Raw genomic sequence first — 13,806 nt, forward strand, 5'->3', positions numbered from 1 at the left:
TTAAAATCATTAAGTTAAATAAAATAAAAACTAACCCCAGAATGAGACTGACAGCCTCGCTTAAATAGATGAATATATATGTTCACTTAGTTATAAAAATCCCTAGATATGGGAAATTTTGTCAGATTTCACTCCAGATTTGAACATTTATTAACTCAACTGGACTATGTCCAGCTGAGTTTTTGTCGACACCCAGTGTCCGTCGTCCATTTGTCGTCTGTCTGTCTGTCTGTCTGTCTGTCTGTCTGTCTGTCGTCTGTAAACAATTCGACGTCTACGCTCTAAAAGTCACAAATATTGATCAAATTTGATGAAACTTGTTATGCAGCATCTTTAAGACATAAACTAGTTTAGGATTGCATTTGGGCGTCGCAGGCCCAAAAATGGTCGCGGCAGGGCGGCCATATTGAAAAATCGATTTTTGTCAATCTGGTACTTCGTAATGTAGCTAGGAAGGCTGAAACTTGGTGTGTAGACGGTATGTAACAAACCTCAACACATATAACTAGAGGTTCCAGGGAACCTGAACTCAACTGGACTCTATCAGTATATCAATATGGTTAGAATATGCATAATATAACCACAAACTATATAGTTTATATGTGCTAAAGAGGTACAGTAACGTTGAAGGTATCTCATGTTTAAACAGGAAACTAGAAAAAATTTTGACAAAAATTGATTTTTCAATATGGCCGCCCTGCCGCGCCCATTTTTGGGCGTGCAACGCCCCAATGCAATCCCAAACTAGTTTATGTCTTAAAGATGCTGCATAACAAGTTTCATCAAATTTTATCAATATTTGTGACTTTTAGAGCGTAGACATCGAATTATTTACAGACGACAGACAGACGACAGATGACAGACGACAGATGACAGACGACAGATGACAGACGACAGACAGACGGACGATGGACACTGGGTGTCGACAAAAACTCAGCTCGACATAGTCCAGTTGAGTTAATAAATTCAAGTCTGAAATCTGAGAAAAGTAATTGTAGTTTTACTTTTCATGCCTCACTTAAAACTCAATTTTTTCTAGTTTCCTGTTTAAACATGAGATACCTTTAACGTTACTGTACCTCTTTAGCACATATAAACTATATCGTTTGTAGTTCTATTATGCATATTCTAACCATATTGATATAGACCAGTTGAGTTCAGGTTCCCTGGAACCTTTAGTTTAGTCTACAGCATCTAATCCTCATATCCGAATGCAGATTTTGATGATATGCTTCAATTATGTAATGATGATCGATCGTGTTTCCAAGGCAAGGCACGTTTGAGTAGGCCGAAACAAAATGGCGGTTTAAGAACCCAGCGAGTGGCAGTGGGCTGACCAAGATGGCGGGCCGCCATATTGGTAAGCCTTTATTGGGTTTTTACGGCGTAGCCCAAAAGGAAAAGTCATCCAGAACAGTGTTTGTCCGTCCGTATGTATGTATGTATGTATGTATGTACGTCCCCTCAAATGTACACAAATCAGAGCTGAGGATCTGGTCAAATGACAGGGTGATGTGATTACGTCTGATGTCATTACGGCAGTACGGCGGCTGACTCTCCACACACTGCCATTTTTATTTATATGCCGTTCATGCTGAACATATCGTCGAACCTGTCATATATGACAATCCCTATGCTCTACCTTTACGTTTTACATTCAGTGTGAAACTCAAACAAACTGATTGTTAAAATGACCATCAAATATCGAAAGCATCGGCGTTACGGCTCTTACAACAAAACGGTACACATAGGCCTTAGGCCGCATGCCTCATCGGACCGCTTCGGACAAATTAAGCCCAGGTTTCTTAATGCAGTAGTGTATCGTTTCAGTAGTATCGTTTTCGTAATAATAATTATATCGTAAATATAACCATAACACTTTAATCCCAATGTCGTGAATACAAAGTTAATGGATTGAAGCGGTGTATGGTTCATGATCAATGATGAGCGTTGATCGGCACGAATATTAATAATCGCGGAAGTAAGGAATTAACCTCGGTTTTTTTAATGGTAATATCATTTTCTAAATAATGATGACGTAACGTTAATATTATAGTAAATCTAATCGTAACATTAATCCCTTCGTAGTGACTGAAAACTTAATGGAAGTTAAAATATATCATCGTCTACATATTAAAATAGTTGCAGTTTTGTGTCCATTACGTCATTACGGGTGGGGGTTTTACGGTATGTTTGATGACTGTGATGTCATTACGACGGCTGACTCCACCGACCCACATTATATATATATATATATGTGTGTGTGAAAGTGATTCTTCACCATTGAGAGATAGAGCAAATAACGATATATAGCACAATATCTCGAAAAAGTTGTGGACATGTTATGACAAATCTTAGTGAATAAGCTGCGTGGGCGACTCGTATGTGTGTGTGAAAGTGATTCTTCACTATTGAGAGATAGAGCCAATAACGATATATAGCACAATATCTCGAAAAAGTTGTGGACATGTTATGACAAATCTTAGTGAATAAGCTGCGTGGGCGACAAGAACAAGCGATGAGATTTCGGTTCAGGTGCGGATGCATATCGGTGGAATACAAATCGTAAACTGTTCAGCGTAGCGGAGGTGTGCGCCCTCCTGTGTGCCATTGTACTTTCTCTTGTGGCTCAGAACCAAACATAATATACATTTTTATAATGGCCTTCACAGCCCTTCTCCTTTTCCCCACCCAAAAAGGATTCATAGTAAATATTCACATTGTAGATATGACCTTCCCATTGGTACTCAAAAGCAATCAAACAGATTTCCCCTTTAAGAAGTCTGTCTGGGTGTTTCTGAATCTGTTAAGAAGCCTGAATGACGGAATCGTTTTTTTTGACACAGACTTCTATTGAATGAATTTTTGAGGTTTTTTGGACGCAGACTTCTATTGAATGAATCTTTGAGGTTTTTTAGACACAGACTTCTATTGAGTGAATTTTTGAGGTTTTTTTGACGCAGACTTCTATTGAATGAATTTTTGAGGTTTTTTAGACGCAGACTTCTATTGAATGAATTTTTGAGGTTTTTTAGACGCAGACTTCTATTGAATGAATCTTTGAGGTTTTTTAGACGCAGACTTCTATTGAATGAATCTTTGAGGTTTTTTTGACGCAGACTTCTATTGAATGAATCTTTGAGGTTTTTTAGACGCAGACTTCTATTGAGTGAATTTTTGAGGTTTTTTTGACGCAGACTTCTATTGAATGAATTTTTGAGGTTTTTTTGACGCAGACTTCTGTTGAATGAATTTTTGAGGTTTTTTAGACGCAGACTTCTATTGAATGAATCTTTGAGGTTTTTTAGACACAGACTTCTATTGAATGAATCTTTGAGGTTTTTTAGACGCAGACTTCTATTGAATGAATCTTTGAGGTTTTTTAGGCACAGACTTCTATTGAATGAATTTTTGAGGTTTTTTTGACGCAGATTTCTATTGAATGAATTTTTGAGGTTTTTTAGACGCAGACTTCTATTGAATGAATCTTTGAGGTTTTTTAGACGCAGACTTCTTTTGAATGAATCTTTGAGGTTTTTTAGACGCAGACTTCTATTGAATGAATCTTTGAGGTTTTTTAGGCGCAGACTTCTATTGAATGAATCTTTGAGGTTTTTTAGACACAGACTTCTATTGAATGAATTTTTGAGGTTTTTTAGACGCAGACTTCTATTGAATGAATCTTTGAGGTTTTTTAGACGCAGACTTCTATTGAATGAATTTTTGAGGTTTTTTAGACGCAGACTTCTATTGAATGAATTTTTGAGGTTTTTTAGACGCAGACTTCTATTGAATGAATCTTTGAGGTTTTTTAGGCACAGACTTCTATTGAATGAATCTTTGAGGTTTTTTAGACGCAGACTTCTATTGAATGAATCGTTGAGGTTTTTTTGACGCAGACTTCTATTGAATGAATTTTTGAGGTTTTTTAGACGCAGACTTCTATTGAATGAATCTTTGAGGTTTTTTTGATGCAGACTTCTATTGAATGAATTTTTGACGGCAGACATCCATTGAATAAATCGCCAAGCCTGCCAAGTTCACACGAGGTAATCCCTCGGTTCAAAGTCCACTCGCTGACAAAGATGATCAAGGAGGTCGGGTTGAATGTTACCTGTTAATTTTATAGGCTCCATCCGCCTGATTGGCGTGCACCTCCACACGGACCCGCATCGTCAGGTGTTCTTTGCAGTGCAGGCTGCAACATGCCACCTTTTTGGGTGACTTTATGAGGAAGTTCTCCAAACCTTTCATTGAGCAGTTGAAGACTGTCCAAGTTTCCTGACTGTCGAAGTTGAAAGTGTAATTCCAAAGCTATTTATAGTGTTTTTTTGAATAAGTTCTAAAGAATTGGGTTTCACTAGAATTCACCTTCAACTTACTTTTAATTGTAACCATCTCTGCTTTGCATTGCACGGCCTCGCCCGACAGCCGGCCATATGCTCGGAGGCGGCCCGACTCTGGAGGCGACCTCACCGAGAGCGGATGTGGAGATCCCTGCACAGGGTCGAAAACCCTGGAATCCCCGCTTACACAGTTTTCCTGGCTCGGGCGAATGGGGCCCTCGTTCTCTGTGCCAGCACGGAACGTTCGGGTGCTGTCGGAGCCGTGGGAATTCTACCGGACCTTGAAGGTATGAAGTTATGAGGGAAAATGTGATTTTCATATTGCTAGCCAAATCATTTGAGTGAAGTGCAGGTTCGTGTATGTTATGCCTTCTTCCTGTTTTTGTTGGTGTGAGTGTTCTAGTATGGAAATGAGATATATGAGAGAGAAGATATATGGAAATACTGTTGAATGCAGAGAATGAATGGGATGGCAACATAGAGAGTAACCCAGTTTTAGGACCGGCAGAGAATATAACTGAGAAGGAAGTTGAGGAAGCGATAAAAGCAATGAAGAGTAGAAAAGCGGGAGGGCCGACGGGAATTGTGGGAGATATGTTGAAGGCAGCAGGAAGTTGGGGTGTGAAGAGAATGACAGAGATCTGTAATCTGGTGGTGAAAGAAGGCCGCATTCCAGTGGATTGGGAACTGAGTACCCTCGTCCCTCTATACAAGGGGAAAGGTGACCCTCTGGACTGTGGCTGGTACCGAGCGATAAAGTTATTGGAGCATGGAATGAAGGTATTGGAAAGGGTGTTGGAGAGGAGGATAAGGAAGAAAGTGAAGATTGACGAAATGCAGTTTGGATTTATGCCAGGAAGAGGAACGACAGACGCGCTCTTTATTGTGAGGCAGTTGCAGGAGAAGTACATCGAGAAGAGGAAGAAGTTGTTTCTTGGGTTTGTTGATCTGGAGAAAGCATTCGATAGGGTTCCACGCGAAGTAGTGACATGGGCATTGAGGAAGTTAGGAGTGGAGGAATGGTTGATCAGAGTAGTGATGGCAATGTACAAAAGAACGCGCACAGCTGTGAGGACGAAGGACGGGAACAGTGGTGAGTTTGAGGTGAAGGTGGGAGTGCATCAGGGGTCGGTACTAAGTCCACTACTATTTGTAGCTGTGATGGAGGTGCTGGCTCAGAACGCAAAGGAGGGTTTACCGTGGGAGTTGTTGTATGCAGATGATCTGGTGTTGATTGCAGAAAGTATGGATGGACTGAAGGAGAAGATGAACAAGTGGAAGGAATGTATGGAGACAAAAGGTCTGAAGGTGAATATCGGAAAGACGAAGGTGATGGCAAATGGTAAAGCATGTGGAAAGAACTGGGAAGTGGCCGTGTGCTGTGTGCAGGAAGGGTGTCGGAGTGAACTCCATTCAATGTACAATGTGCGCTGAGTGGGTTCATCAAAAATGTAGTGGTTTGAGAGGGTCATTAACCAGTGTGGCAGCTGCATTCAAATGTAAGTTGTGCACAGAGGGAGCTGCAGATGGAGGAAATGTTGAGTTGGATCTTGGAGACAGCGTGAAGCTGGCAGGTGTGAAAACATTTTGCTACCTCGGAGAGTCGGAGACGTGCCGAATGGAGAAGGTGGATCGGACTCGGCAACGGTTGCTAGAGTGAGATGTGCCTGGAAGAAGTTTCTGGAACTGAGTGGTGTGCTGATGAGGAGGGGAGTGTCGTTGAAGCTGAAGGGAAAGGTGTATGTTGCATGTGTGAGAAGTGTTATGATTTATGGGAGCGAGACATGGGTAATGAACGTAGAGCAGCAACGAAGGCTGGAAAGGGTGGAAATGCGAATGGTTCGATGGATGTGCGGAGTATCGTTGAGAGAGAGGAAGACAAATGATAAATTGCGAAAGATGATGGGAATAGAGCCTGTGATTGATGCTGTGAAGAGGAACAGGTTGAGATGGTTTGGTTATGTGTTGAGGAAGGATGAAAGTGACTGGTTGAGAAGAGTGATGGAAATGAATGTACAAGGAAGTAGAGGATGGGGAAGACCGAGAAAGACTTGGCTAAAGATGGTGGAAGAAGAAATGCGGGCAAGGGGGTTAACAAGGAGAGATGCAGGAAATAGGGCAAAATGGAGAAGATTGTCATGGGGACCGCAAGGCTAACCCCGCACTGGCAGGGAAAATGGCCTTAAAATGCCTGTTGTTGTGTGTTGTTTTTGAGTGTTCGTGTGTATAGGACAGGATAAATGAAAGCCTGGAGGTTTTATAGAAACAATTTTTAGTACTTTGATGGTGAGGTTTTTGTAATGTTGCCCTGTGTGATGTTTTGATTTTGTTACAGGAGAACATTGAGAAAGCCAAGAGTCGTGTTGTTCTTGCTTCTCTATACCTAGGAACAGGTGAAATGGAACATGGCCTGGTATGTTTGTTGAAAACTGTTCCATTGGTTAAAGATCGCAAGGTTGAACCAATCACATCACAGTAATTACCTCGTGACTAAATGGTTGTGTAATGGTGGCCTAGTTCTTACGGTTGGTTAACCGTTTAACCATCATTTGACATCATTAAGGAATAGGACAAGGCCCAGAAATGCACACATTGTCGTTTTAAACCTGATACCCGATAACCAGTTCACTCTCGGTATAAAGTGAGCAGATGTGTCAGGTGGAGCGAGCGTGTCAGTGTGTCCGTGTGTGATTAAACTTGAACGCCGATGACCGAATGCAAAATGGTCGAAGCCACGTGGACGTTTCAAGTTTTCTGCAATGCAGTCATTACGTGCTTGCGTCACTTTGGACGGTCCCAAGGCAACTTCCTTCTAACCTGTGATAAAGTGCACAATGAACCGGCTTCCTATTAAGGAAAACTACCGTGGGTTAAAATCTCCGCGCCCCAGTGAGACTGCTCGTGCCTGGAACTGGCAAGTTGTCACAACCGGCTCGTTGAAACACAGTACAACCTGAAACCATCCCCTTCCTATGTTGCACTTTCGGCAGCATACAAGGCCATGCAATGGTAATATATATGATAACTACGGTTGTGAGTTTAGTCTTTATGTTTGTATCGTGTATCGGTTCACGAAGGAACACAGTGTAGCGGTTACCGCTGGATGCACACAATCGCCTTGCACCGGCCAGAACACGGCCAGACGCGCCTCTCCCGGGCATGCCCGGACTCACTGTTCCCGGGCACGCCCGAACCTCCCGGGCACGCCCGGTCTCGTCTTTCCCGGGCATGCCCGCTCTCGCCTTTCCAGGGCTCGCCCAGAGCGTCCGGGCATGCCCGCTATCGCCTTTCCAGGGCTCGCCCAGAGCGTCCGGGCATGCCCGCTCTCGCCTTTCCAGGGCTCGCCCAGAGCGCCCGGGCACGCCCAGCCTCGACTTGCCAGGCCGCAGCCAAACACGCCCGGGCAGGTCCAGACTCGCCTATCCAGGACTCGCCCTTGACACCCGGGCATGCCCGGTATAGCTTTTGCCGGGCAAACGCCCCGACATAAACGTGTATTTATATTGCTGCCCGATAAACGGGCTTGTCAGAATACCTGAGCTGTTTTGTTTCAATAAAGCAACTCGGACGAATTCCGCCTTTGGTCGCGTCAATTCTTTCGACTCGCGTTGGAGCGCAGTTCCTTCAACAGCATGGACCAGAACATAACAGAATTGGGGAATAAGGGGGTGGAACAGAAAAGTAAAAGTGGGGGATAGGGAGACCCTCAAGCAGTAGCGACAAAATACAGGGGCACTTGAAGAAACATGGGACGTGGAGAAGAATGAGAGCAAGGGCTTTGATGGGGGGGGGGGGGGGGGGTGTTCTTCTCCCCCACTGCTTGATCTCTCTCTCTCTCTCTCTCTCTCTCTCTCTCACTTCTGCTCTGCTGTTGATGTTTCCCCCCTTTCCATTTTGTTATATTCCATTCTGCTCTGGCTCTTCCACAAGCCTTCAACATGTACACAAATAACTCATTGACATAAGTGGAAGGATAAATTAGAAACCGGGAAAGAGGTGTGCTTGGGGAGGGTTAATGGGGTGGAATCCATCCTGGTTGTGCATGGTGGGGGTGACCTGACATGGTGGAGAGCACCTGTCTTAAAGCCCAGGAGGAAAGAATGGCATCAAAGAGACTGAGGAAGTTCAGAAAGATGAACTGATTCGATTTTGGGGTCACGAAGTCAAAAGCCAAAGGTCAGAGGTCATGTTAGGTAAAGATTCTGTCAGCCAATAACTTGTGAACCAGTGATGGGATTCTGACCAAAGTTGGTACAAGTGTGTAGTATGATGCAACGATGAACTTATTTGATTTTGGGGGAAAGAGGTCAAAGTCTGTAATAGGTTTCTAACTTGAGAACGGCTGAAGCGATCTTCGTCAAACTTGGTACAGGTATGTATAATGATGTCAACATGAAATGATTAATTTTTGGGGTCAAAAGGTCACAGGTCATGTTAGGTGAAAATTATGTTGCCATGCCAACTTGAGAACAGCTGAGAGGTTTTAATCAAACTTGGTACAAGTTTGTCTTTTCATTTATTATTTTGCAGCTACATCAAGACATATGTTGTACTCCAGAGACAGACCTGACAAGGCGCCACCACCTTTTAGACGAGGAAGACAAGTTTGTAAGTTCAATCTTGAGGTTGGACAGCTATTTTCTGGCTCTCCTGAGAGTGGACACACACTTGTTGTGGGCTTTCTGGAATGAACTGAGATTGCCTTTGAACGGATTTGCCTTTCAGGAAGAGAAGACAAGTTGTTTCAGAGCAACTGCCTCACCAACTGCCTCACCTCACCTCACCTCGACAGGAAGAAGGGTTGGACGATTGAAGATGAGATCAGATGTATCTGTGCATAAGTGAGAGCAGGTTTCTGTGGAACGATTCTCAGGCTGAGTTGACATGAGATGGCAACTTGCAGTCCCTGTGAGTCATCTTGAGTGAACTGCTAGACTCGCAGGTGCTGGGGTAGCTCTCTGACAGTATCCAGGAAGATGTCGACTCTCATGTACATGACAAGACAAACCAATTGGAGCAGTGTGAAAGAACAGGAGGCATTAGCAGGTTAGGGGGGAGGGGTGGGGGTACCTACTTGGATGGTTTTGACACCGATGATGGATGTGAAGGAGAGTTTGTGGATATGTGCAGGCAACCTCTGCGGATTGTACTTCTCATGATCCCCAATTCAGATACACAGAGACGCACGTCACGAGAGGGATGAAACGAGGTGTTATTGAAGGCACAGAGGAAAGCTGTGCTGTAGCTATGGCGTGGAGAAAGGGGGGAAGGTGGGCGGGGGAAATGAACCGAGTGTTGATGAGGTTGACAAGTTTGGGAAGAAAACAGTCTGAAGTAGAGATGCTTACTGAACACCTGTTCTTGCTGCTATGTATGCAGGTAGTGGCGATGGAACAAGCAGTGAGGAATGGCGCGAGTGTTCACGTCCTGCTAGACTGTGTTCGTGCATCGAGAGGTGAGTGTCCTGCACATTGTAGGAAGATTTGAATGTGGCTTTGCATACATCCAGGCCTGCCAGCACCTGCAGGTAGTGGACAAAAAAATGGAAACACCTGGTAAATGAGGGACGCCAAGCAACGACTTGCACACAGGTGTGGCCCATGTACTCATTAAGCAAATAACATCTCAGCATGCTAAGGGTCATGTATAAAATTGCACAGGCCTGGTGGCCTATAATTATGGCTAGCTGCAAGAGGAGACCCTGCCCCACCCCTCATTGCCTCCAACCACAGAGCATGTGTGGTCATCCAATGGTTTGAAGAGCATGACGCTGATGCCTTCCATATGTCATGGCCTTCTCAGTCACCAGATCTGAAACAAATCAAGCATTTATAGGATATTCTGGAACGACGCCTGAGATAGCATTTTTCACCTCCACCAAACAGGTGAATTGATTGACATTCTTGTGGAAGAATGGTGCCGCATCCCTCCTGCAGAATTCCAGGCGCTGGCGGACTCTGCCACAGCGCATACAGGTCGTACTGGCCGCACCGTGTGGGCCAACACACTATTAAGTGACCTTACATTGGTGTTTCCATTTTGCTTTGTCCACTACCTGGACACGGTGCTGCTTACGATTGTACGACAATCACAGCAGCCTCCAAGTCTGTGTTTGTTGCAGACACACTTATTCGTCCATATTCACGTAACACGTGCACGGTTGAGCCACGGGTTCTTATTTTGAAATAAATTCGACCTCTGTTTACTCGACGTGAATTAGTGCAACAGTTGGAGCACACGTTGCCATTTGATGAGTGACATAATGAGGTGAAAATTTCCGACTCATTTTTACATCTTTTCCTTGCCTACAACCTCCAGCCGGTGGAAAATGCCATCACATGTGAGTTCAGGTCGGTCGGTAGACGCACCTGACCAGCGAGGACTCGACTGGGCCAGGCTTATGCGCAAGGGGGAGTTCAAGAGGTTGCTAAATGATAAGAACGTTCATTGTTTCGTTTTGTTCAAAGGGGAGAAAAACTCTCGGACAATGCTGCTGCCGTTGTTACAAACACGTGGCTGTGACGCGGAAGATAGAACGAGCTGTCCGAACGTGCGGATCTCATTGTTCCTGACACCGGACCTGCGAGGAGCCGCCCGATTGGTCCGTGGCCGATTACGTGAAACAGTGAGCCTCCAGCATATGAAAGTCTACGTCACTGACGACGAAGTCCTCATCAGTGGGTTAGCCATACGCTGCATCTTTTATCGTCATCCACGATAATCACAGTAGACACCCAAATGGCCACTTACCGTTCATCTTACTATAATTCACCAAATGTCCGTCCGTCCGTTCCCAGATACCGCAAAAATGGCTGAACCGATCGCAACGATATTTTGGGGGGGTAATCCTGGGACCCCCTGGAGTAAAATAGGCAAGATTGTTTTTCAATTTTCAAATTTTTCCAATTTCCAAATTTTCCAGTTTTTCCAAACACTGATGTGACTTTTATTGAAATTCTACAAATACTGTTTAGATTTTGATGATTTGCGTGTGATCTGATTTAACGGATGTTTATATAAATCGTTTAAAATAAAAAAAACCCTTCAATTTCTGATATTTTGCCTTTTCATTTGGGCCCCGCCCCAATTGAAGCTCCGCCCATAGGGCGGGTACCTTTACTAGTAATTATAATTACCCCACTTGCCATGGGCTCCCCTTCGTACATTTGTTCCTCAAGTCCTTCCCATTGACTAGCTTACTGTGTGTGCCGCTCACAAGACGTCGGCACATCCTGCATGCTGACTACCATCCCAACCACCCCATCGCCCACACCATAGCTCGGCAGGTCACGTTTTCCATGAGTGAACAGAAATGTTTTTATTTCATTTTTTCACCTTCAACGGGCACGACGACACTGAGAAAATCGACACAATATTTGGGGATGTGAATCTGCGGTAACAACGTCGTGAGGCAATTGCTCATGCGGGAACACGAAGAGGCCATCAAAGATTTCCAAATAACCAAGGGCTAACAACACTGGCTTCACCCAATTACACTTATCAACTTCATATTTTAATACTTGGTGCCATTTATTGTATTTCGTATTGATGTTTGCATCATTTACAATGCGAATCGTCCCTGCCCTTCTCATGGACAGAGCAAACCTTAGTGAGTCGTACTTCGTGGACAGACAGGATCGCTACCTTCTTCTATCCCACAACCGGCTGGCAGACTTTATTTGTGAGATGTTACAAGCGCTAGGTGGGGCCTGTCTGCAGCTCCACCCTGATGGTTCACTTGGTCCACCACCTCTCACATCGCATCCACTGCAAGGTAACTGGTATCTTGGGTTGCCAGATTTCTCATTCGCCATAACTGGAAAAATTCGCCATAGCATAATGGTCAAGTGCTCTGGGGGTCCCCCCCCCCCGCCCCCCACCCCCAGAAAATTTGAACTTAAAAGAAATCCATATCCTGCATTTCTGTGGCTTCTGAGGGACGAAATAACCAGATTCCAGGCCATTAAATATTTGTATTTAGCCATATTCACGTTTTTATGAAAACTTTGCTGCAAAATGATTCCCGGTCCCTGTGTCCCCGATTCCGACCCCAAGCTACTACCAAGCAAAATGGAGGAAGTTCCGATTTTGTTGGTTGAATATACTGAATGACTTCAGGTTACTCGTAGCCTACTTTTTCAGTTGTCACGCCATGGCCAACAGTGCAAATTCTCATCGTTTAGGCTATGTGTCGTCTAGTATATAATAAATGTAGAACAAACTATCCGTAACTTTGACCTTCAAAAAAAATCACCGATTGGTTTGGTTTGCACTTACCGAAGCTCTCCCGTACTGTACTGTGACGCTGAGCCAATGTACACGCGATCACGTGATGACGTCACAGTGTATTCTACGATGCTGGGACAACGTGCACGTATCCGGAACCATAATAATATCCAGAACTACCTGCTGTTTTTGCTCATGGAGGAAGTCGGCCAGCTAGGCATGCGGCGGGCCTTCAATGTCACAGTCGTAGAAGTTGACGAGCAGAGCAGGTACAAACTGGAACCGGACATGTCGAGAGAGACGGCGAGCGTCGACATGTTTCTGATTCGGGCCGGGCATCCGTTGTGTGCGAAGAAACGGCGGTCCCAGAATTGAGTGACCCTGGCAGAAACGAAACTGGTGATCAGGGGATGAGGGTAATGTTTGACCTTCAACAGATGCAGGTGACCTGAAACATACAACCTGCTGAAAATTTCGTCTTCCTCCAAAGAATGTTCACCAGATAGGAGACCTCATGGGCCTGGTGCAGCAGTTGTATTTTAGAAAAGACCAGAAAGGGGCATGGTGGTCACACTGATGGTCTTGTGCTGTGTTGGCTTAATGGTTAAGATGGCTTAGGGTCTTGAGTTGGAGCCCGTGTCCCCCGGTAATTAACACCAGGTGGGTCGATTCAGCCTGTCGTCCTTCAGAGGTCTGCAAAATGAGTACCCGTTTACTGGAAACGGGACACTGCATCAGCGACCTGGCCACGTTCTGGAATCCAAGATGAAAAAAAATAGACTAGTTTAATTGGTGAAGAATAGGATTATTGGACTAACCAGAATGTATGGTCGCCTCTCTTGCAGAAGCTCTCTCTGATTGATGCAGATATAGCAAACGCTTTATAATATTGTCTGCGGTGACTAAAGAGAACACCAGGTCTAACTGCCTCATAACTACATATGGGATTCTGACATGTTGACTCGTTGATCATATTTCATTTCCATGGACAGAGAGAGTCGCGTTCACTCCTCACTCACCCACTCAGATGCTGCCGCGCATCAATGTGTGAGGCGTCTACGAGTCTTTTTGTAGTGACTGTGAGTCCATCGTACATCGCACACGGACACAGACATGCGGTTGGCATTTTGCTTGTTGGTGTGTTCCATGGCAGGTAGTAAAAGGAGTTACTGTGCTGCAGCCCAGCAGTTGGTGGAGTCTGTTCTGAGCAAACACAAAGATCATGCAGGTGAGG

The 13,806-nt window shown here is 44.6% G+C and overlaps 1 protein-coding gene across 2 annotated transcripts in view; it reads left to right on the top strand.

The window, feature by feature from the left end:
• PGS1 (phosphatidylglycerophosphate synthase 1) overlaps positions 1–13,806 on the top strand; it is a 39,200-nt gene that overhangs the window by 12,256 nt on the left and 13,138 nt on the right. For both annotated transcript variants that reach the window (XR_010984636.2, XM_068117960.2), the window contains exons 2-7: positions 4,432–4,633; positions 6,682–6,759; positions 9,726–9,801; positions 10,814–11,027; positions 11,945–12,120; positions 13,726–13,800. Coding sequence is in view for 1 of the 2 variants with exons in the window: in XM_068117960.2 (XP_067974061.1) it covers positions 4,432–4,633; positions 6,682–6,759; positions 9,726–9,801; positions 10,814–11,027; positions 11,945–12,120; positions 13,726–13,800 (821 nt within the window). In the remaining variant the exon portion in view is untranslated. The remainder of the gene's footprint in view (positions 1–4,431; positions 4,634–6,681; positions 6,760–9,725; positions 9,802–10,813; positions 11,028–11,944; positions 12,121–13,725; positions 13,801–13,806) is intronic.

Source organism: Myxine glutinosa, chromosome 5 (assembly GCF_964187855.1).
Source record: "Myxine glutinosa chromosome 5, kmMyxGlut1.1, whole genome shotgun sequence".
Lineage (NCBI taxonomy): Eukaryota > Metazoa > Chordata > Myxini > Myxiniformes > Myxinidae > Myxine > Myxine glutinosa.